Here is a 22,275-nt window from a genome sequence, read left to right on the forward strand (position 1 = left end):
AATATGAATATGTGTTTAATTTGATATATTGATATGCAATATTACCAACAATAAATGAGAAGAAGTGAGTTGATTATGAGATTAGAGAATGTTAAAGGGGTAAAATTTTTAGGCAAGAGGCCACAATTTAGGTGAGCAGATTGACATGATTTCAAAAACAAAGTCATAGCTCATTCAATGGTCTACAACTTCCTAGTTCACTTCATTACTCTATTCCTCACACATCATCTGATATCTATGTTTGAAAATTGCTATCTACTCTCTTTTTCCTAATGGATGTAACAAACAATGAAAAACACAAACCATAGAGATAAAATGAATCGTATCTCTCTTTCTAGGTCTCCGATTGACATAATTTAAAAAACAAAGTCATAGCTCTACAACTTCCTAATTCACTTCATTACTCTATTCCTCACACATCATCTGATATCTATGTTAAAAAATTGCTATCTACTCTCTTTTACCTAATGGATGTAACAAACAGTGAAAAACACAAACCATAGAGATAAAATGAAACACTTGTTCAAAGAAATGGTCCACAAAATTCAAACAAATATAAGTTCAAATACATAAACATATGTTCAAAGCCCTAGGGCACAACATGTACATTGTCATCACAAAAACTCATTCCCCTTTCTTGGCATCTGGATGCCTGTGCTCTAAGGGCCTCAAGTAAACAGTCACCATGTCATCATCTTTCTCAAGAGAGACACAATGTCTGCCTACCTCTGCACATGCACGTGCCATGTTGCTCGTGCTTGCAAATGCGTCCACAACCACGTCCCCCTCTTGCGTGAATGTGTGCAAGAGAAATTTGGAAACAAGATCCTCAACTATTAACAAACCAACCATACACAAAGACTGAAAAAAGCACCTGCAAATTAAAATCACTTGCTCAATCCAAGTTGTCTCTCTGCATCACCTCGCACGAACTTGCATCCCTCTTGTGTGCCTTTGAAGGTGTGGAATTTTGTCTCCCTTATTTAGTTTGATTGGCTAATGTGTATGTCATTACGAAGGCTCTTCTTTGCTAAGGCTTTATTGTAGTACGTGGGGATCTTGCATCCACGGCGTTGCCACATACCCAAGACTAGCCAGGTCATCTGTAACCATGAAAACATAAACAAGTCAAACTTTTGCAAATTTGTACATAAACATATCTGAAACTGTACTACCATTTAAATGATATTTCACGTACCATCTCCTTGGGATTCTCTCACATGTAGCCACAGTCAAGGTATACCATTAGCATGCAAACTAGCTCACATCCATTATCCATTTCCCCCAACTGAACAAAACACATGTTTTGGCAAGCAAGTACTGATGAGACACCCCCCATCTTTGACTATATGGTTTGCAAATGTTGGAATACCATCCATAAGACCCATTTTTAACCAGTTCCACTCCGGAGTCTCCTTTTCGGAGATGCGCTCAACTAGAGATGATCTGGGAAAGTTTGCCCACATCATGCTTGCAGCTGCCTTTGTTTCTTTCTCTTCAATTGTGATGGATGGAGGGGTCAGCAACATCTTTAAGGCACTCACCCTAAAAACAAACTATCCAAGTATGGACATGGGCAAGTTATACCATGCCTTTAAGGGCCCACTCCTCTCCTTCAACAACATACCCTCAACCAATATTTTGTCCTCCGCTGAAAAATAGCACATGAGTGTCTCTTTGTTTGCAGTGCCGAATTTTTGCATCATAAATATATCATGTGCTATAGTGTGCGGGACATGTACACATGCAAGCCTACACACGACATGCAATTGGTTAGATGACCATTTTAACACACCAAAAACCTAGAAAGTCAAAGTATAACAATAAAAATGATAGTGGATTCATACCTATTGACCTCGACTAGTGCTAACAGCACCTCACCCTCCTGTGTACGCTCAAATTGCAAGAACTTGCAGCAGTGAACTCGAATGTGCTGATCCATCATATTTGAATACACTATAAAGCAAGTTCACTCTTAAAAATTTAGAAGGGGGAAATAAAAACACATGCTAGAAAATAAAATTTACATACACTAAATGCAAAAGAATGTACCTATGTTTATCCTCCTTAACCATGCCTTGAGTCGATGGTTTCCATCCCAAACCAAAAATTTCTTTCCCTTTAGGTTGACCCAATCTAGTCTCATATCCAGTCTCAAATTGATGTTTTACCAATTCCCACATAGGGCCTGCACGTTGTCGATCCTCATCTGTCCAAGTGAGCTCTGGCTCACCTGGACACCCGAGTGACACCAAGAAGTCACCCCTGCTGGTCAAATATCTTTGCCATGACACCTACATTATCTACCACCATCCTGATGGCCTCGTTTACGATGAGCTTGCACAAGGGACCTCCGTATCTTTCTTGACAACATGTGTCCATGACCTGCTGCAACAAGTGCACCTTGATGCGCTTTTCATATCGGTTACTTACCTCTCTAGGAAGGTGGATATCTCCTGCCTCTTTACCTTCAAGCAAATGTCAAATTTTAGAAAATCATTCAATTATCAACCTCAATACCCAATAGCATCACATGAACAATACGATATCATAAATAATTTTTTACCATTCTGAACTATTTCATAACCTTTATGTTGAAGCTCATGTGTTGCACTGCTACTCTCTACTGGTCCCTTCATTTTTTCAGATGCCTTAGTTTTTTCTTATGTAGGAGGATTGGGCAATTCTTCCTCATTGATCCTCTCTAAGGAAGATATCTGAGATGCAGGCACTGCTCTAGAGGTGACCTCTGGACCTTCTGATGACGTTATAGTCCCTTGCAATCTCTACTGAGATCACAAGGAATAGTGGGATCCAAGTCCACTACTGGACTCCATCTACAACATTTTAGGAAAGAACCATTCCATTTGAGTGAGTCTACTTGCACAAGATAATTTGCTTCCTTTTTATTTTTCATACTTTTCTGCACATCTCTAGAAATCTATAAGTCATTCAAGCTATCTAACCAAACTGATACCATTTAAACCCAAATCCACATGACCATTAGAGAAATCATTCCATCTCTAGGGTGAATAATTAAAGCCATGCTAAATATTGATGTAGGGGTTGAGGCTATATATTTTGTGTAGCTCTCATTATTCATCATCTACACGTCAAGCCCACATTCTTTTTACTAAAATTCGCTTCAAGCCGATCCTATAAAGTGATACGCTCATGAGGCATATTTGGCACATATACTAATACAAAATAAATAGGTAACTGACCAAGTAGAATTTTAATGGCTAAGTATGATCCACTTTCATTAGCTATATACATTGTGGGCTTAAGCTCAAAGTATTTTAATGGCCAAGTGTGATCTACTTTCATTAGCTGTATACAATATGGGCTAAAGCTATATACAATGTGGGCTTAAGCTCAAACAGGTAACCGACCAAGTAGAAATTTAATGGCCAAGTATGATCCACTTTCATTAGCTATATACATTGTAGGCTTAAGCTCAAACCGCACTAGAAATGTGTTGCTCTAAGGGCACAATTTGAAAAGACATCATGATTACCTATTTTTATATCATGCCTAGCCACGTGAATAATTTTCAAAACGTATTTATGTTTCCAGTGCGAGCAGATACCATGCACGTTTTAGATAAGAGGAAATCTAAGAGGGCACATTTCCCTCCTCATCCATGAAATCAAGTAAAGATGTGTAGATATTGAGGGGATTAATAATTAAAAGGGAGCAAGGGAGTAATGTGTTTAAAAAGACAATGGGACATTAACTGTTGAGAGAGAGCTAATGTTTAGGGAGCACATGGTTGCTCTGGGATTTATATACGGGCAACACGAATATAATTTCTTTGGGAATGTTAAAAAAAAGCTAAAACCAAATGAACAAGAAAGAAACTAAATAGTCAAGGATCGTACCTGAGTTGTCATCTAGATGCCATACTTAATGGGTCTTTAAAATCCTTATGCAATGTGTGAATACTTGAATGTGATAGTTTATAGAATAGCTAAATGGAGATTCCAAGGTGTTTGATTGGAAAACATATGCATGTTGGAGTCGTGACTGGATGGACTGGCAAAGAATTATGAAAGCCATAAAGAATCAACAAGAGAGTCAATTGTAGCTCAAGCATACTATTATCCCAGATTGGAGAAGGTGGGAGCAATAATCTTTTGATGTGAAAGAGGGTCAACATACTATAATATGGGGACATTGGCAAGTTGATGTAGAAGAGTTTTTTGAGGGAATGGAGAGTGTACTAAAGCTTAAAAACAAAACAAATGGCACTACGACCCTTTACACATGCCACTATGCCCGCCCCAGCGTGGCATCTCGTCCGTTTGGCTCTGGGTTGAGCCGTCCCGGACTGTTGGGGCATTTGGCTCTGCAAGCGCCCAGCGCAAATGGAGTTTCCACAAGCCAGTCGCCATTGAGGCCATTTGGCTCTGCCAAGAGCCATGGCATTTCCGCCACCACAAGGCCCTCTTGGGCCATTTGGCTCTGCAAGGAGCCATTTGCGCCCAGCGCAAATGGTGGTTTCTTCACGAACCATTGCGAGGAGCATTTTGAGGTTGCGATCCAGAGAGCACGTGGAAGGCAAGCTAGCAGGCGGATCCAACGCCATTTGCGAGGGGGGGCTTTCAGTGGTCACGCTAATCCTTTCATAAAGACAAATCCTTCGGAGAAACCAGAATTAAAGTACTCCGTAAAAGATGATCGATTCACAGAATTAGAATTTCTCTGCTCGATTGATCGGGATGGAATACTGGGATCATGCCTTTGTTGACTTCTCTAAGATGCTTTTGTCGATCGTGTTGCGTGTGCTTCGAGCAAAAAATATCAGCTGTGCAAACCTTAGTTTGCTTTCGTCCGATCGCATCTGCAATCAGCTGTCACATTGTTTCTGTTAATTCGTCGGCTCTGGCCTGGCAGTTGGATTGTCGAGGTGTTATCGATGGTGTGAGCAATGATGCAAAGCGTGAGTAGGTTGCTTCCCGTGGAGCTAACACAAGCTCATGTTTGTTTTGTCACAGTGATGATTCCCGTTGCAAGAAACAGTGGCAAGAAACAGTATTTCCGAGCAAGAAACGCATGAAGCAATGGCTCCGCGTGATGATGCACCTCGAGGCCTTCCGATAAGCATCATCGAGGAGCACGAAGAAAGGTAGAGAGCAGCCAGATTTGTCAAAAGGACACACGTACGAGGGATGGAAAGAATTTGTTCGAGGAACCGAGAGGTTTTCACGTCTCTCCTAGAACTTCATACTAACAGCTCGAGAATATATTCAATTTGGTGGAACGATCGCATACCACAGCCAGAATGGATACTACATGAATACTGTACTATACAACTACATGAATACTGTACTATACAACATACAATTAAGCAGGGCACTCAGTTCTCACTCGTCAGGAATAAAAACACGATAATCAATTTCGTCCTTGAAAATGAAAGGATTTCAGATTGTTTTGAGTTGCATCGCATGATCTCATCGGCATGTTTCCAGCGTTGTCAAAACCCAACACACAGACTCAATATTTCTCTGGTGTCACACAGCTATATCAAGTCTTGTAAGAAACTACAGCTTCAAAGTCCTTTTTCTCCCACCGTGCTGCCCTACCCATGAAGCGCACGTCTTTCTCACCGTGTATATACACCACCACGAGAACCACCCGCGCTTCCGTTGATAATGGAAGCCGTTGAGCTACTTGGTTGGCGACTCACTCCGACCTATGGGAATCCATATTTGTAGCGACTAGACATCGTGTGGGGGTGTGCCTGAGGATAATCCTCATCGTGCATCGTTTGTCGTTGCTCCAAGGTTGCTGACTTGTGGGGTCAACTTGATAATTGGACCCTTCCAGTCTCAACAGAATGGAGCATGGAATTACCCGGGACAACCCGCCTTCACCACTGCCCGTGAATTATCCTGCCCATCTCTCGTTCAGGGATTTCAAATTCCCTGACACACCTACCTCGGCAGCCCTACACCGTCCAACCATCTTTGTTACTCATTTCTTTGTTGCTCATTTCTTTTTGTTATCTCCCTTGTCGGAATCAATTTAGAAACTCTGCCGACACGCCGAGATGGAGTTGGCAACTTCGCATCGATTCAGCTTCCTAAATCGCTGATCGTTGATCCACACGATATGACCAGGTGTCCCAACAATAGAAACTACAAACTTTGAAAAACGAGTTTGGGATGCTTTGGCTTTATAGACGGTGAAAGAACCAGCAAGCAAAGGAAGGGCTGAACTCGGAATTTTTGAGCGACAAGCGCCATCAGCTGCAGCTAATATACTACGCTCAATGATAATGGAGGTCCGTTGCCAATGAAAGGCACTTAGTTGACATATGCGTGGTATCTGTCGTCCGAAATGGAGATCGTAGGTTGCATTACCCATCATCTCTGTCTTCTACACTGGATTAGAAACGTAACTTGCTACTGGTTCTACAGATCCAAGTTCCTTTTCTCTCTCGAAGAATGAAAATAGCTGATTATCTCGTTCACAAGTGTTACGCTACACGTTAGTGTCATTGTTGTCTTGTGAATCGGGTTGGAGAAAAGGATCGGATGGGTCAAGTCGTGCTCCAGGTTCTTGAACCCAATTCATTTCTGTAGACGCAGCATAAACCCACAGGTCCATGAGCCCGCTACAATTTGAATCCCACTACGGTGCATTAAATGTAATGAGTGGCTGGCTGGCAATCAAAACGAACTGGTAAAGCTCCGTCGGGTCAAATCCCTGGGTCCCATGTGCAGGTCCAGGTCAGTTGGGAGGTGGGATCCTTCAGAAACGACAAACACACCACGGTGAATATTATCTTTAGGCCGTGTGGAGCACAAGGAGTTATATGAGCGATGGCATCTGAGTCACACAAGGGAGGAGGTAGACCAACTATTTGAAGACATACGTGCATTTTGGAGGCGAGGAAGTGTTCTAGCAACCTAAGCTACGTTACATGGAGAGTTGGCTCAGTTGGTGGGGAGTAAGAATTCAACATTGGGGAAATTTTGAAGGAGCGGTAAGGGACTCAAGTAGAATAGGATGTTGTTCCATTTTTGTAATAAAAGTGACACTTGAGATATAATTGTGGATTGACCTCTTTTGTAGGCAATCCAAAGCCCTGGAGCAACCCCAATACCGACTGTGAATCTCTTAGAAGCAAAACACCACAGTTGGCTAGCAGGAGAAGGGCTCATTTAACAAAGATCTCTCTATATGATGCTGCAATTAGCGATCTATGCAATGCAATTATCCAAAGTGCAAAGCAAAATGTATATGATGAGGGAAGACACATAGGACATGGTCCATCCATACCAACCCTGTAACAGAGAGCAAGAGAGGGCAAGACATGCAAGCCTTCAAAGGTGGTACACATCATTAGGGATGAGATAGCTGGATCCCCGCTATACAATGAGAGAACACACCTTGAAGGTGATCGGGAGACTATCCAAAAGAGAAGAAAACTAGCAAAGGTAAGCAGACCTGAGGAAAGTACCAGCCACAGGCCAGAATATGATCATGTCAACCAACCTAGGCAAAGTGGAGGATGGCCTCGAAGGATATTGACAGGCAATGAATATGAAAGAACAAAAACCAACTTAGAAGGTCAACAAGTTCATGCTAACAAGATGGGAAAAGGGTGGTGGAGCGAAAGGTGGCAGGCACATTTTGGGCAATTAAAGGGACCAATGTAGGATTGGGTAAAGTTTTTAGACTGGACAGTTGAGAGAAGAAAGTGCAATGAGATTATCTCAAAGCATATCCTAGTAGTATCAGCACCATGTTTCTTTGCTACAAGGAAACATCCTTATGGCCGGGCCAGCCAGTATCTTAAATGGTGTGGTTCTACAATACAACATGCACGCATGCATGGAATGTTGACTCCAACATTAGTCCAATACCAGATACCATCCCGAATGTGTGGCCTGTGCAGGAAGGAACATCCCTTATACAAGAAGAGGTTGACTGTCTCACAGCTATAGGATTCAAGTTGGAGAATGTAGGCTCTAGTGGTAATGAAGAAAGGAATGAATGTGCTGGTTCAAGCAGAAACATGGCCGGCCAAGAAGATTTAGGTGTGTCACCATCCCATGCATACTATAGGTCAAAAGTATCAAAGGCAGCATGGCAAAAGATTCATCTTGCAATGACCCTTGATGCACATGTATAGAGAGGAAGGTGGTGAAGCTTGGTGAGCATGAAGATTTTGTGATAGAAAGCAAAAGCAACAAATCAATTGGTTCTTCCCGATATGAAGTGTCAATAAAGAAGAGACCAAGTTGCATGTATCCAAACTTTGAAGAAAGGGCGGGAGCTGGAAAATCATACTTGGCTTGCAAGCATATTTATTTTATGTTTATGCAAGAGTTTGGCCTTAATCCAGAGCATTATAGGTTTACCCATTAGCTTGTGTTGAAGATGCAAGAAGTGAGGCTTGCCCTCACAAGAAAGAGAACTTCTTTGTAGAAGGCCATGACCATGCCACCGCGTTGGCAGTTTTGGGCTTTTTGGTTTATGTAGGCTTTAAAGCCTGTTCTATTAAGTTATGTGGATTGCATTTCAATAGACTATTTATGGATTGCATTTAGTTACGGATCAAAAGTGAATGATTGGATGATATTATATGACTTGATAAACTAAAGCAGATTTTTGTTGGTTTTCATGAATATTTTGTCAGTATGGATGTAGAGTTCAATACAATGTACAGACAAATGTGAAAAACATTCATTAAATAAGTCCATAATAGATACATGAACCAAATGGAGTAGAAATGGATAGAAGTAGAGTTCTATATGTGCAAATGCTTGAGGTAGAGTTTTAGCCATATGTTTGTATAATTCCATTGTTTTTTAGGGAAAGTTTTTCATAAATCTTGTGTATAAATGATAACATTGAACCCTATACTTCGAGATCTAATGCAAAAAGAGAACTCAGGCTACTTTGTTTCGCTCGCCTAAACTACAATCGCTTGCTTAGGTCCACTCGCCTAAATTGTGACCGCTTGCCTGAATTTCTTATTCATGTTAAAGCAAGGAATTTTTATCCATATTTATAGGCATCTTCTACTTTGTAGATAGAGAAATAAGGCGGATTAGGTGATGACCATAAAGGTGGTGCTGTAAACAATGAAGGTAAGTTATTTTATATAAGGTAAGATTGTTAAAGAAATATAACATGCATGAAAAAATTAGATACCTTGAACCTTCAAATATATGGGAAAACAAATCACTAACCTTGTATAAATGTGGCTATTAAGAATGGTCAACATGTTCTATCTATAGCTTCAAAGGCATGATGATGACACATTAGAGCCTAAGCCCGAATGATTAGCTTACAATGTTTTAAGACTTTTGCAAGATGGCTATTATGAGCAGTACATCCATTTGCCAATGGTAAGGAACTTATTCTAGATAATGCTGTGGTGGCAAGTGCAAAAAATCCTTTAGATTGAATATGAGCGAGCATTATTAGAGTACATGGGAAGATATAACATTATAATATTAGAGCTTTATTTAATTACCCAAATATTAGTACTTATCTTTAAGACCTTAAAACTTCTTTATATACAATGTTCATTGTTGTGAATATGTTGATGTTAGAAGTTGGAGCTATTGTTGTTGCCCTTTTATCCTCTAAGAGCACCTTTATAGCATTAGGAGAGTGAGACCGTGACATTGCCACATATAATTTCCCATGAGTAAATACAGGCAAGATCAGGTATACACCCAACAATCCCAAAGTTTGCCCTTGTGCTTTATTCATAGTCATCCCAAAAGCAAGTCTTATGGGAAATTGTCTTCTCCTCATGGTAAATGGAAGCTGAGTCTGTGTGACCATGAAATTTATTCTTGGAATGAAAACCCACACTCCTATATTCTTGCCAGTGATAATTTTTGCTTCTATCACTTTTGCATGGAATTGCTTGCATATCAACCTTGTTCCATTACAAAGCCCATGTTTTGGATCTATGTTGCAAAGCATGATTATAGGTGCACCAATTTTCAAGGTTAAGCAACGAGGAGGTAAAGCTTCAAAGAATTAAGAAACTCAATTGAGTAAAGGAATGAATTTTGTTCTGTCTCTAGGACCGAGTCTGCACTGAAATATTACTTTGTGACACTTGGTCCTGCAAAGTCTTGTGCAAAGTTTCAAGGGCATGATGGTGAGACATTGGAGCTTCATCCCAAATGATAAGTTTACATTGTCTCAGAAGCTTAGCAAGATCGCTGTGTACCAAAATTTTGCGTATTGTTCAGATTTAGTGGTATCGTAAACTTGCTATGAGTGGTACACCCATTTGCTAGCAATAGGGAAGCTATGCCTCATGATGTTGTAGCAAGTGCAACATATCCTTTAGCTCATATGCGAGCAAGCAAACAATTTTACAAATATGTTTTTCTTGATCCACTTGGTCCATCTAAAAAGAAAATCCCACCTTCATCATGCATAATTGCTTGTATTATAGTGTTAAAAGAAAATCTTTGGGTAGTTGTTAGAGATGATTCCATGGATTATGAAATATCTACCTATTCAAATCAAAAGATTTTTCTTCCAGAAGCTATATGTTTCTATTTGAAGCATGAATATCTCTTTCGTCAAGCAAATGCATTCGATTAAATTCATCTAAACATTTGCCTTTCTCTCGAAGTAGTCCTTCTATGCGTAGCAAGCTTGAGTATTTCAATGCCAATATATGGATCACCCATAATTGTTCTCAAAGAGTAAATCAAATCTTCTACATTTGGTCACGAAATTTATCCCACACTAACCTTGGATTGGAAGGCTCACAAAACACCAATAGTATGACAAAAAGGCATCTCATCTGAAAGGGATTTTGCATGACAAAAGCATCCTCCAAGCAAGATATCCATTTTGAATCATCTTCCAATATGCCTCTAGCAATGCATGAAGCTTTAAATGTAGGGTAGATAGTGTCATTATATGTGCGTAGATTTTGAAACGAATTGCAGCCTTTGCAAATTGTGAGAAGAAGCCAAAGATAAAATCACTCACTAGCAGAAGGAGCTACAAAAGACATTCGGCCTATTGTGTTTCCTTTGTTCCTTTTGGTCCACATTTTTTCTTGGTTCCATACCCATTTCAATGGAAAGTCTATGTACAATGTACCATTGGCTTCTAAATAATGTGAGTTGTAGGTAAACCATTCCATTAAAGAGGTTTTCCTTGAGTTCTCTACTTGCATGATATCAACAATATTGTCATCATCTCTGAATATAACTGTTTGATGACCATCGACATGCACCTATAATCTTTGAACATCTGGAGAACTAACATCCATCCAAGTAAAATGATATGGTAGAACATATTTCCACACTAATGTGAGCATTGTATTTAAGTGATAAATATGGATTGCAGGGCACAACCCATTTTTTGGTTCTTCATAGTTACATTTTTACCATCATCTCATCGCATGTAAATAGGGTATCCACTATATCCACGATAGTTTCTTGTGTAAACTTATGCGGATACTTTCTTATACACCACCCTTTTTGCATAAAAACAACGTTTGGGTTGAATGGTCCTTATGGTCCATGGATATTGCATTGAGAGATGACATTATATAAAGATGGAAACACTTCCTTATCAAGCTATTCTGCACAAACCAACTTGTCATACCTAATTGATTGTTTGTGGCTTATGAGGACCATCTAATATAAGCAATGTATGGGAATGAGGTAAACCTCTCTTCTAATCTGAAACTCAATAACTAAGACATAGCCAATCACTTTACCAAAAAGATTACCTTGTATGATTTCTTTCATCATAGCTCTGTGCTTATGACAAAAAACTCTGCAAGTCAAATCTTTGCAGTTTGTCCAGGTAGTAAACTGTCAGATATCTCTTTCCATTTTGGATTGCACGTGAAGGTAATGAATAGATCTGGCTTGCCTTTTGAACGAACAATGGCCATAGCATCTTGATAAAGCTAGTACATTTGTCTTGGACCTCCAGTGAAACTTGAAGGTAACACTATTCTAGTGCCTATAGTTTTCCTAGCAAAATTATCATTTGTTACATCGCCATGTGCCATGTCAACTAAGCCAGAGTATAGCTCAATATGAAGATTCTTCTGGTTTTTCCAAATCTAGTGTAATTGAGATTCTTCCACACTGTAATACGCATCAACCATGTATTGTTGAAGTAGTCGTCCACCCCATAGCAAGGAAACATTTGTGTCATGGCGGACTTGTAATTGATATGCGTAATATTCTCTTTAAGTAATGCATTTCACTGATGATTCAGGAATATCATTTGCAACATTTGTGTGACAAATCCTTAAATTCCATCCATCATATCCCGTTGGAAATAATAGAACATATAATATAGGCATGTAAGATCTATGCAAATTAGATATTCTTTTGAAACTCCCTTGTGTAGTACATAGCAATATGTCATGACAACCTATGTTATTCTCATCACCTTTACCAATCATGATTCCTGCTATTTCAGTTGCTGATGGATCTGAGTCTTGCCTTGATGTTATCTTAGTCTCACATATTGTCATTTTTATTTTTGCACCTTGATTCTCATTGAGAATTTGAGTTACACATTTTAAGGCCTATACAAAGGGATCGCACCATGAACCATGCGTTGAATATGATACATAGTGCCATGAATCTTGAAAGTGTATACTCCACTATTTTTAACAAAGGATTGATCAATTTTGCACCCAATAATACAAAGGCCAAGGCATTGTTATAAGCACGAATATGTTTGCATAATTTTTTGCTGATGTTATCTTGCTCAATCAAAGGAGAATTCAATGGCCCATTAGGTGAAGGAAACAGAGGAAGAGAAATCTGTCCACTTTTACAACAGAGCTTTACGAAGTCCTGTCCATTGCTTCTATCTCTTCTTTCACATTTCCAGATATAAGCACCGCAAAAGTGACATTGATATGTCATAGGACCCAAAAGATTGAAGGTAATATTGCAAATAGATGAAAGACCACATTGAAGGATGTATATCTAGTAAAGGAGGAAGGTCATGGAGAATCGACAATACACCTCCCTTACTATGATTGAAAACATAGTTTCTAACATCAAACCTCATCATGACATCATCATATCTTTGGTCATCTTCCATTGCTACATGCTCATGGTTTATTTCCATGTTATTGTGGTCCACCCCGCCAATTCAATTAGATTGTGCCATTACATTATGTACACGATGATCCAATATGTTTGATAAGTCGACATCCACATTAGCATGGGCATTTGCTCTCGAGCCGTGACTCTTTTCCTAGCAAGGAAACATTGATATCTTCTAGTAAACTTCAAAGTATCATGCAAAGACATAAATGAATGGATTCTAGGCAAACTTTTCCTTATGCTTTTTTAAGATTGTTTTCCTCTTAGCATTCTCCCCACGTATGGATCGAATTTTGTCTAAGAGTGATAGCAAACTCTGAACTTGTCTCTTTCAAATTTGAAAATTACATGTATTAGATGAGACTCTATTTGGATGATGTTCTGAATACATTGTTATATTTCTTTCACCTATATTCGTGGATAAAACTAAATTTTATTAATGAAGAATGTGAAAGTATTTTTATCGTATAAAGTGTTAACACACATGAAAAAATAAATAACAATTATGTATTTTGTATATATTGTTTAATACACATTATTATAAAATGTTCAATACCAATTTTCTTCAAAATTCAAAATGTCCAAACATTTTAATGAATAAAGTTTCATATATTATTGTATACTAAAGCTTGTTGCGTCCTAATGGGGAGTGCTCCAAACCTATTCAATCTTCTTTCAAAGAAGTTATTATTAATGTGAGCTTGATTTTGTTCTTGTTGCTTGGTAAAAGCTACTATTTTCTTTTGACAACTCCATTCTATTGCACGTAGTTTTTCTTGGCCTCCATTGCCGGTTTCCATGACCCAAACGTAGATTTTTTCTATGATGTTTTTAATGTCTATTTTGTTACATTGAATGGCATGATCAGCATCATTAGTTGCATGCGATGCCAATTCTTTTACAATATCTTTGACTCGCATCATGTGAGAGTTTGTCCCATTAATATTTTCTAGAATCTTTTGAAAATAATGGGACTTTGTTTTTGTTATCGAAGAACTCGCTTTTTGATAAAATGGTCTCCTTGCTTTCCTTCTATATTTAAGAAAAGCTTGCATAGTTTTTCTTCCATTGTATTTTTTACAATAGAATTTGTTATTTTCAGGTTCAATATCCAATTGTGGTGGTTCTTGGGGTATGAAATTTTCTAATTAACCAACATGGATTTTTGTGTTATGTGTACATGTAACAATATCTTTTTCTTGTACATCCTCTAGCTGATTTTCAGGTTCAATCTCCATTTTGTGGTGGTTCTTGAGGTATGAGATTTTCTAATTCACCAACATGGATATCTACATTAGGTGTACATGTGACAATATTTTTTTCTTGTACATCTGCTAGTTAACACATTGCTCTTCTCCTCTCAGATAAGCTACCACGTGTCCTCATTTTATTTGAGGTTTTCCAACAATCACCTATAGGGACAATATTCCAATGTATTAATTTTTCGGTGTTGGAGCTGAACTATTCAAAGAAATTGTCTAGAGAAAATATTGGAAGGAAAGCCAACAAAGAATACTTTGGCTATGGTAAGTTGAAAAGAAAGCTAAGTAGAGGAAACAAACTCAGTCTCTGATAGACTATCACAAAAATGCATCAACGTTGCAAGGGGTTAGCACACTCAGAGCTAGATTAAGCATCGATGCAAAGATAAGAATCACAGTGGGAGCTTTAGTTCTGGTCTTAGTGGGCTTTGGAGTATGCATTTTTGCTATCTTCCAAAAGATGTATATGTGACGATAGTTTTTTATTGTGCATCCTCTAGCTAATACGTTGCTCTTCTACCACGTGTCCTCGTTTTATTTGAGCTTCCAATGTATTAATTTTTTGGTGTTGGAGCTGATCATCGACTCAATGAACTATTCGAAAAAAAATTCTAGAGAAAATATTGGAAGGAAAGCCAGCAAAGAATACTTTGGCTATGGTAACTTGAAAAGAAAGCTAAGCAGAGGAAACAAACTCAATCTCTCATAGACTATCATAGAAATGCATTGATGTTGCAAGGGGTTAGCACACTCAGAGCTAGATTAAGCACCAATCCAAAGATAGGAATCAAAGTGGGAGCTTTAGTTCTGGTCTTGGTGGGCTTTGAAGTATGGATTTTTGCTATGTTCCAAAAGCATTTGGCTGATAAAGCATTTTTCAATGTTGGAGGTTCGTTACCCTTTTTTAAAAATGTTTCCAATATATTAATTTTGAGCATTGGAGGTTTGTGACATTTATTGTCCCTATCTATAAATATCCTAAGTATTATCTACTCAAATAGATCTGAAAATGATGAAGACGACATGCTTAAGCTATTTTGATTACATTTTCATTATCCTTTTCTCTCTTCTCCTCCAAGAATTGGCAGTATTAAGATAATCTTAATCCACTTAGGTAATGAAATAAAGTATAAAAGTGTGGTACAATGAATTGATGGATTGTATATATCATCTCTAGATATATAAGAAGATTAAGATAAGAGTTTTGCCTAATTTATAGTCCTACTAATAATTTTTCCAATTTTCAAAATGTGGACACTATAGATTAAGCACATGTGTTAATCGATAGTGTGAGTAATATACTCAAGTAGTATTATCAATTATTAAAAAGATTCACTTTGGCATTGTAGATTTCATCTACAAAGAGCTTATAAGATTAACATAAGTATTTTGACTAATCTAAAATCCTAATTTTAATACTCATGCAAATTTTTAATGGTTCATAATTGTTATACAAAACATTAAAGTCTTAACCTTTGATTGCATGTAAATCAAATTTATAGTTTTTTTAATCTCATATTTAGAGAGCTTATCTTCTTAGAGTTTAAGGGTAGTAAGGTAATGAATTAAAATATGCTATAATGACTTCGTGGATTAAGATTATTTATAATAGCATAAAAATCATGATGTATTGGTTGCATGTATGTATATACAAAATGACATAATTGGAGCTTCCATATTGTCACCAACGTGGCGACTCATCCGCAAGTTTCCAAGTTGGCATATTTGACCTCCTCCATGCCAACTCAAATTCACATCCAAACACTTTAACTCTGAGAGAAGAGATTTCTGATTGTGTAGTAAATAATCAATTAACTTTAGGAAACATGAATTATTATTATTAGAGCTTGAATGCATAATTGGAGATTCTATAGAGACGTTATAAGAATAATATAAAAATTTTGCTAATTAATCATAAATTCTTACGATAAGAACTTTATATTATTATTGATACACATAGGAAAAGTGCATGAGAATAAGAAAGTGTAGGGAATTCACAATGGAGCAAGAAAGGATTATCATGTAATAGTCTCAGCATTCCATCTAACAATTACTACTCCATCAAGGATGGAGCACCATTTTCCATGTTGGAACTAATTGGAGACATCGAAGACGATCAGCATATGGATGAAGATGATCTACTGAACTTGGATGAAGAAAATTTGCAGCAACCATCGGGGATAGGATTATAGAGGAAGCAATAGCAAGATTGGACATGCAGAACTTGTCCGGAAACCACAGAAAGGACGAATACATAGGTGGTGGTGGGGAGTTGACTGGAAAGAATAGCAAGGGTGAACACATGGATAGTGGCGAAAAGCTTGACACAGATAGTGGTGAGAGGGTCACTGAGGCTGTTGAGATTATATCAGGGCTAAAGCCTAAACTGCCTGATAGTTCTGATGGAGAGCAAATGGAGGATAACACAGTAATAGGTAGCCTTCTCCCTGCGAGGATAAAGAAGAGGAAATTTAGTCAAATAGTTACTAAGCCGTATTTGATTGATCCTAGCAAATGCCCAAGCCCAAATGTTTGGAAACTAAGCTGAAATGTGTCCTAATGCTCAAATTGCAACGAATCATGTTGTTTTTGTGGCTGCTACTCGTTGGCCCCCTCGAATCGATCACCATTGTAAAAATTACCTTTGCCCTACCTCATCATACGGTTCATCCTTGCATTTAACTCATAGGGGTTGTGCACCCACTTTTACAAATGTGGCCCAATATGTGAAGGCAATGAAGCTATGCAAGCTATGAAGTGACATGCATTTGTTAGCTGAGAGGTTGAGTGAGCAATGAGAACTTGCTTAATTTTCTTCACGATGCTACGAAGACTAATCATGTCTCAACCACAAAAGCTTGCTGTAGAGGAGTGCAAAAATCTAATAACTGATTGCTCATAGCTATCGTTGCTCCAGAATTGAGAGTTCTTATGATAACAAAATTGTGGAATCACTCCGAGCTCATTGCTTATAAGTCCATGTACTTCTGTTTTGGCACTGAACTTGCAAGCTTGCGCCACTTGGGTGACCATTAGCAGCTGAGATTGAGGCCAAGATATAGTAGTCGATGAAGTCCAGGACCGACCGGGAGGTGAGGGGGGAACTTGCATAATTGTTGCTGAGGAAGGAGTCGAAGGGAGGAAAGCTAAAGGCCGCCTAAGGAAAGTTGACGCCGACAAAGAATCTTGCTACTATTGCGAGTGATATGGTGATTGAGAAGGCTTTGGATTGGAATGGGAGAGCACCTATACCACATACATGCTGCTGCTGTGACCGAAGATAAAGCATTTCTTGATGCTTTGTAGAGTAGTGTTTGAAGGACTGAGCATAGTTGCGGCTATTGAGGCCACAGTTTCTGAGGTACTTGGTGGAAACATTGCACTATAGGATGGAGAGTAGGACTTGCTCTTGGACGTGGGTAGCGTTGCAGGTCATGTCTTCAAGTTGGGCGATGATGACATCATGGGGCAGAGGGGTAACGAGGCCGAGCATGTTTTAAGTGTGGATGGAGGGGCATCAATGATGATAGATGGAGAGAGGGGGGGGGACTGCAGTGGTGATGGGAGAATAACAAGGGGAATGATCAATATATATCTATCATTCATTAGGCGCAACTGCTTGTGGGTGAGTGAAATGCTTAAGAGAGAGCATAAAATTGGAGGCATGAAAAGGAAAGAGTGTACAAAGAGTAGTAAATGCAAATAGTCCAAAAGTCAACAAGATGAATTTCATTGAGAGAGGGAGAGAGAGAGAGAGAGGAGAGAAAAGGAGAAGAGAGAGAGAGAGAGAGAGAGAGAGAGAGAGGAGAGAGAAAAGGAGAAGAGAGAGAGAGAGAGGACAAAGTCACTAAATGCATGCATTAAAAGCCTCTTACAAGGAGCATACTTGGACCAATCACCTTTGTACCAAAGTCATAAATACCAACCTACCAAAGTTGCTAGCAACTAATAGGAAATTCTCACCCCAACAAATAAAAATAATCAGGATTTTCAGCTTTACAAAACTCGAACCGTTGCTAAGGCTACCCAGAGGGTAGGCCAAAAATGCTCCCTCTTACCTCACAGTAGCGCAACATTCTCCTAGGCTCTTCTATATCCAATATCACATCATCCTCTCTTCCAAGAAGAGATTGTATGAAGGATGAAGGCCCAAGGGCAAGGAGAGGGTGAAAGCGAGGTGGAGGGAGGGATGAAGAGTGGAGAGTGTGAAAGCGAGGTGGAGGGAGGGATGAAGAGTGGAGGGAGGGATGAAGAGTGGAGAGTGTGAAAGCGAGAAGGATGAAGGTATGTTACGTAGGAAAGGAAACCATGCAGGTTGGTGTTTATAGAGAATTGTTGCTCTAAGTCTCTTTGGTGGTGACTTCGCTTCTGTTATGCATTGACCCTATCATTCCCATTTCCCACCTTCATTTTGGCAGGTTCGACGCTCCGATCATCTCACCACCACACACCTGCAGAGTGCACCATACTCTTCCTCACTCGTTGAACCTTCCTCCATCATTCCTTTCCATTTGATCCTTTTGCACTTGTTCAACCTTCCTCATCGTTCTTTTCCATTATATCCTCCTAGTTGGTTCGAAGCACTCAAGATTCTTCGCATGTAGTGCACACAATTTCTTCCACTATGTGCAGAAATTCCTTGACGCATGGATTGAAGCTTCCATGATGGAAGACTCGGATTCGCGACTTTGTAGCCTCCATGGCTATCAAAAACTCAAAAAAAAGGCTGCATACATTACAGGGCCGACCATCTTCAAAATAAACTTGTTTCATTGAAAGCAAAACTGCTTCCTTTCCGAAGAAAGGAAAAAGAGATGGTAGAATTGAGCGCCATGAAGGCTCAAGGCAGGGCCGACCATATTCAAAATAAACTTGTTTCATTGAAAGCAAAACTGCTTCCTTTCGAAAGAAAGGAAAAAGAGATGGCAGAATTGAGCGCCATGAAGGCTCAAGGCGATGCACTATACCTCCCTCTCTGTCTTCATCATGTGACAGAAAGCGAGGAAGGTTACAAAAGCTGTAACAATATGCTGATTAGCACATGGGAGATACTTACCACTCTTGAAGTTTTTCAGACAATGGATCAGATTTTCAAGGAGATGATTTGAGACAATCTGGATTTCAAGGAGGCGATGAAAGACAATTGGAGAAAGAAGGCAATGAAGGATGGGAATGGATAGAGATCGAGATGAATACCTGGAGAAAGTAGAAGATGATGAAAGACCATTGGAGAAAGAAGGCGATGATGGAGAGAGATAGAGGTGAGTACATGGATTTTGAAAAGCCGTATCTACCCAATGCCTTCTCATGACAAGCGTGGTTAGTGAAGTAGTGATTAATCCAATTTGTTCTATGCTGGGTGTTTAAGATAATGGGTGGGTTGTTCAATTCAAAAGTTATTCTTGCATGAACATAGACTATACTATAGTTGATTGAACCATAGCTAATAGACGTGATTAACCTGAGCTTGGTGAAGTGAGGTCAACGCCAACGTTGGAATTGGTGATGTAAAGGAAAGGGCACGAGTCTTTTCCTTCCGCTCTTCTTCTTCAGATCGTCGTCTTGTTGCTTGGTGCCCTCCATCGCCATGAATTTCTTCAAATCCTCCTTCATCTCTGACTTGCTCGCCCAGCCCGACCTCGATCATCCCCCCTCTGATCCCCCAGCTTCCCCTGATCCCCATGCCCCTCCCTCCTCCTCCGAGCAGACCTCTTCCTGGGGCTTCGGTGGCCTCGTTAAGTCCCTTACTCTCAAATCCGAGGAAATGTTGCAGGCCTACCGCAAGGATCTGCAGGAGTTCGGAAGCGGGCTGCGAGAGGAGTCCAAGATCATCGCCGAGGTCGCTGCTCATGCCGTGAAAGACCTTCCGACTTCCCTAGAAACCGGTGCTTCCGTGGCTCAGGAATCGCTGGAGTCGGTGGGGCAAGTTATCGAGGAGTTTGGGAGTTCCGTTTGGAGGGGAACAACGGAGATCTTAGCGCAAGGGAAGGACGCTGTGCTTAGGGTGGATAACGACGAGGATTCTGTCGCTGCTGCCACGCCTGTCTTATCCAGGTACGATAGTACGTCTATTACTGGTGGGAAATATAGCCGCTTTGAGGCGCAGGTTAAGGCCATGCAGCACGACAGTAGCACGTACTGTGACGAACCCGAAGATGGGGAAGATTACAGAACTTGGCAGGGTACCTTCAATCTGCAGGAGAAAAGGAAGGACATTGATGCCTGTCTTGAAAATAACACCTTTTTTCAAGAGCTTTTCGCCAGGTTCGTGCCTGTGGTTGTAAGCCAAGATACGTTTTGGACAAGGTATTTTTATCGACTGCACAAACTTCAACAGACCGAAGAGGCCCGGGCACATCTTGTGAAACGGGCAACCGCTTCCGAAGAAGAGGATTTAAGCTGGGATACGGAAGACGAGGCCGACGAAGGAGGGGCTGTCTCTGATGAACAACCTGTCGAGAACAAACCGACCGATCTGTCTAAGGTTGATATCCAAGCGGCGCAAGCGAATTTCGAACACCCAAAAACTGTGACCGGTGGAGCAGCTCGGGACGAAAAGCATGAGAATTCAGCCCAAAGATCAACAGATGTACATAATAAAGCGATTGTGGAGGCCGCTTTAGATGACGAGGACGATTTGGGCTGGGAAGTGGCTGAAGATTCGGAGGAATCTGGCAGTAACGATGGGAAAAAGTCGTCCAATAGCGAGGCTGGTTGGGAGGTGCCTGAGGTCCCAAGAGAAGATGCGAAAAGGAGAATCAATGCGCATGAGGAAGAGGACTTGAGCTGGGATGTGGATGATGGTGAAGATGAGACGAAGCCCTGATGCTGAGGAAGTAGGCGTGGGCATCATTTATATAACTTGCTCAAATAATGGATTGTTTCGATTGCACATTGTGGTAATCTTGGGACGCTGCTCTTTTGTACAAACCTACTCCTCTGGTCCATGATCATACTGGACCTTGTATAACTCTATGGGCTTATGCACCTTATGCAAACCAGACAAGCGATTGAATTTCCCTGTTATATATTTCCATTTGATGAGATAAAAAGTCATATTCTTTTTCACATATTCAGTGACAAAGCGGACTGAAATTGTTAGGGCGACTTGTGTCTGGAAAATGTTCATTAGGATTGTCAGATCATCTGAGGCTCTCAGACGGCTAATGGTTTGAAATCCATAGATTGGAGCTGAGTCGTGATTGAATGAGATAAGACCAAAGAAAGTTATTGAATAGTATGCACGTGTGTGAGATTTCCTGAGTAAGGTAATATTTTGAATCATGGCTGCCTATAGTACTGATTACCTGCCCTGTGGTTCATGATAGTGTCCTAAGTAACACATTGCAAAGATTCTTCCCACCATCACTCTATTTAAGCATACAAACTCAGAAGAAAGTGAGATTCCATGCCCCCCCCCAATCCCAAACCAAAGAAAACGGCCACAAATGTTTTTCAGGAGAGGCTTTCTGTCTAGATCCCTTCCACCTTGCTGTCCGGAAGCCAGCCTAGGTGGGCAGCCACTCTAGCTCAGTCTGCAGCTTCTCCTAGGTCACCTTGTCCTCCTGAATGTAGGCCTAAGCTCCCCCTTTGCTGCTCCTGTCTGCTGTCCTGAGGGCTGCTCCAAGTGATGATGAATGAGGGCTGGAGGCCCTCCTTTTATAGGGCTCAAGGGGCCCTGAATTGGACCGACCTGATAGGGCCGACCCCTAGGTATGTTTATGCCGACCAGTCTGCCCCCTCCCAGTCTGTAAACCAACTTGGTTTGGGGGCTGTTCCACAGACCCGCCTGGCCACGTGGCAGCCTGCCTTAGGCGCAGGCCTCTGCCCTTCTGCTGGCCCTGTTCCAGCCTTGTTGCAGGCTCCATACAAGGCCCAAAGGCCCTGCCATGCAGGTGCCTTTGGCCACTGCAGGTCCCGCCCTTTGT

General features: G+C 40.3%; 1 protein-coding gene across 1 annotated transcript; it reads left to right on the top strand.

Moving 5' to 3' along the window:
• The first annotated feature begins 19,900 nt into the window (after window positions 1-19,900).
• On the top strand, window positions 19,901-21,415 carry LOC147900678 (uncharacterized). The gene has a single exon (XM_087376211.1). The coding sequence runs from the start codon at window positions 19,935-19,937 to the stop codon at window positions 21,171-21,173; it is 1,239 nt and encodes a 412-aa protein (XP_087232337.1). The 5' UTR covers window positions 19,901-19,934; the 3' UTR covers window positions 21,174-21,415.
• The last annotated feature ends 860 nt before the right edge of the window (window positions 21,416-22,275 follow it).

The sequence above is a fragment of the Dipteris shenzhenensis genome, chromosome 6, assembly GCF_047967505.1.
Source record: "Dipteris shenzhenensis isolate YYH24624 ecotype China chromosome 6, Dip_SZ_1.0, whole genome shotgun sequence".
Lineage (NCBI taxonomy): Eukaryota > Viridiplantae > Streptophyta > Polypodiopsida > Gleicheniales > Dipteridaceae > Dipteris > Dipteris shenzhenensis.

Coding starts and splice junctions, on each gene's coding strand:
- LOC147900678 (XM_087376211.1), top strand. CDS start 19,935: ATGAATTTCTTCAAATCCTCCTTCATCTCTGACTTGCTCGCCCAGCCC.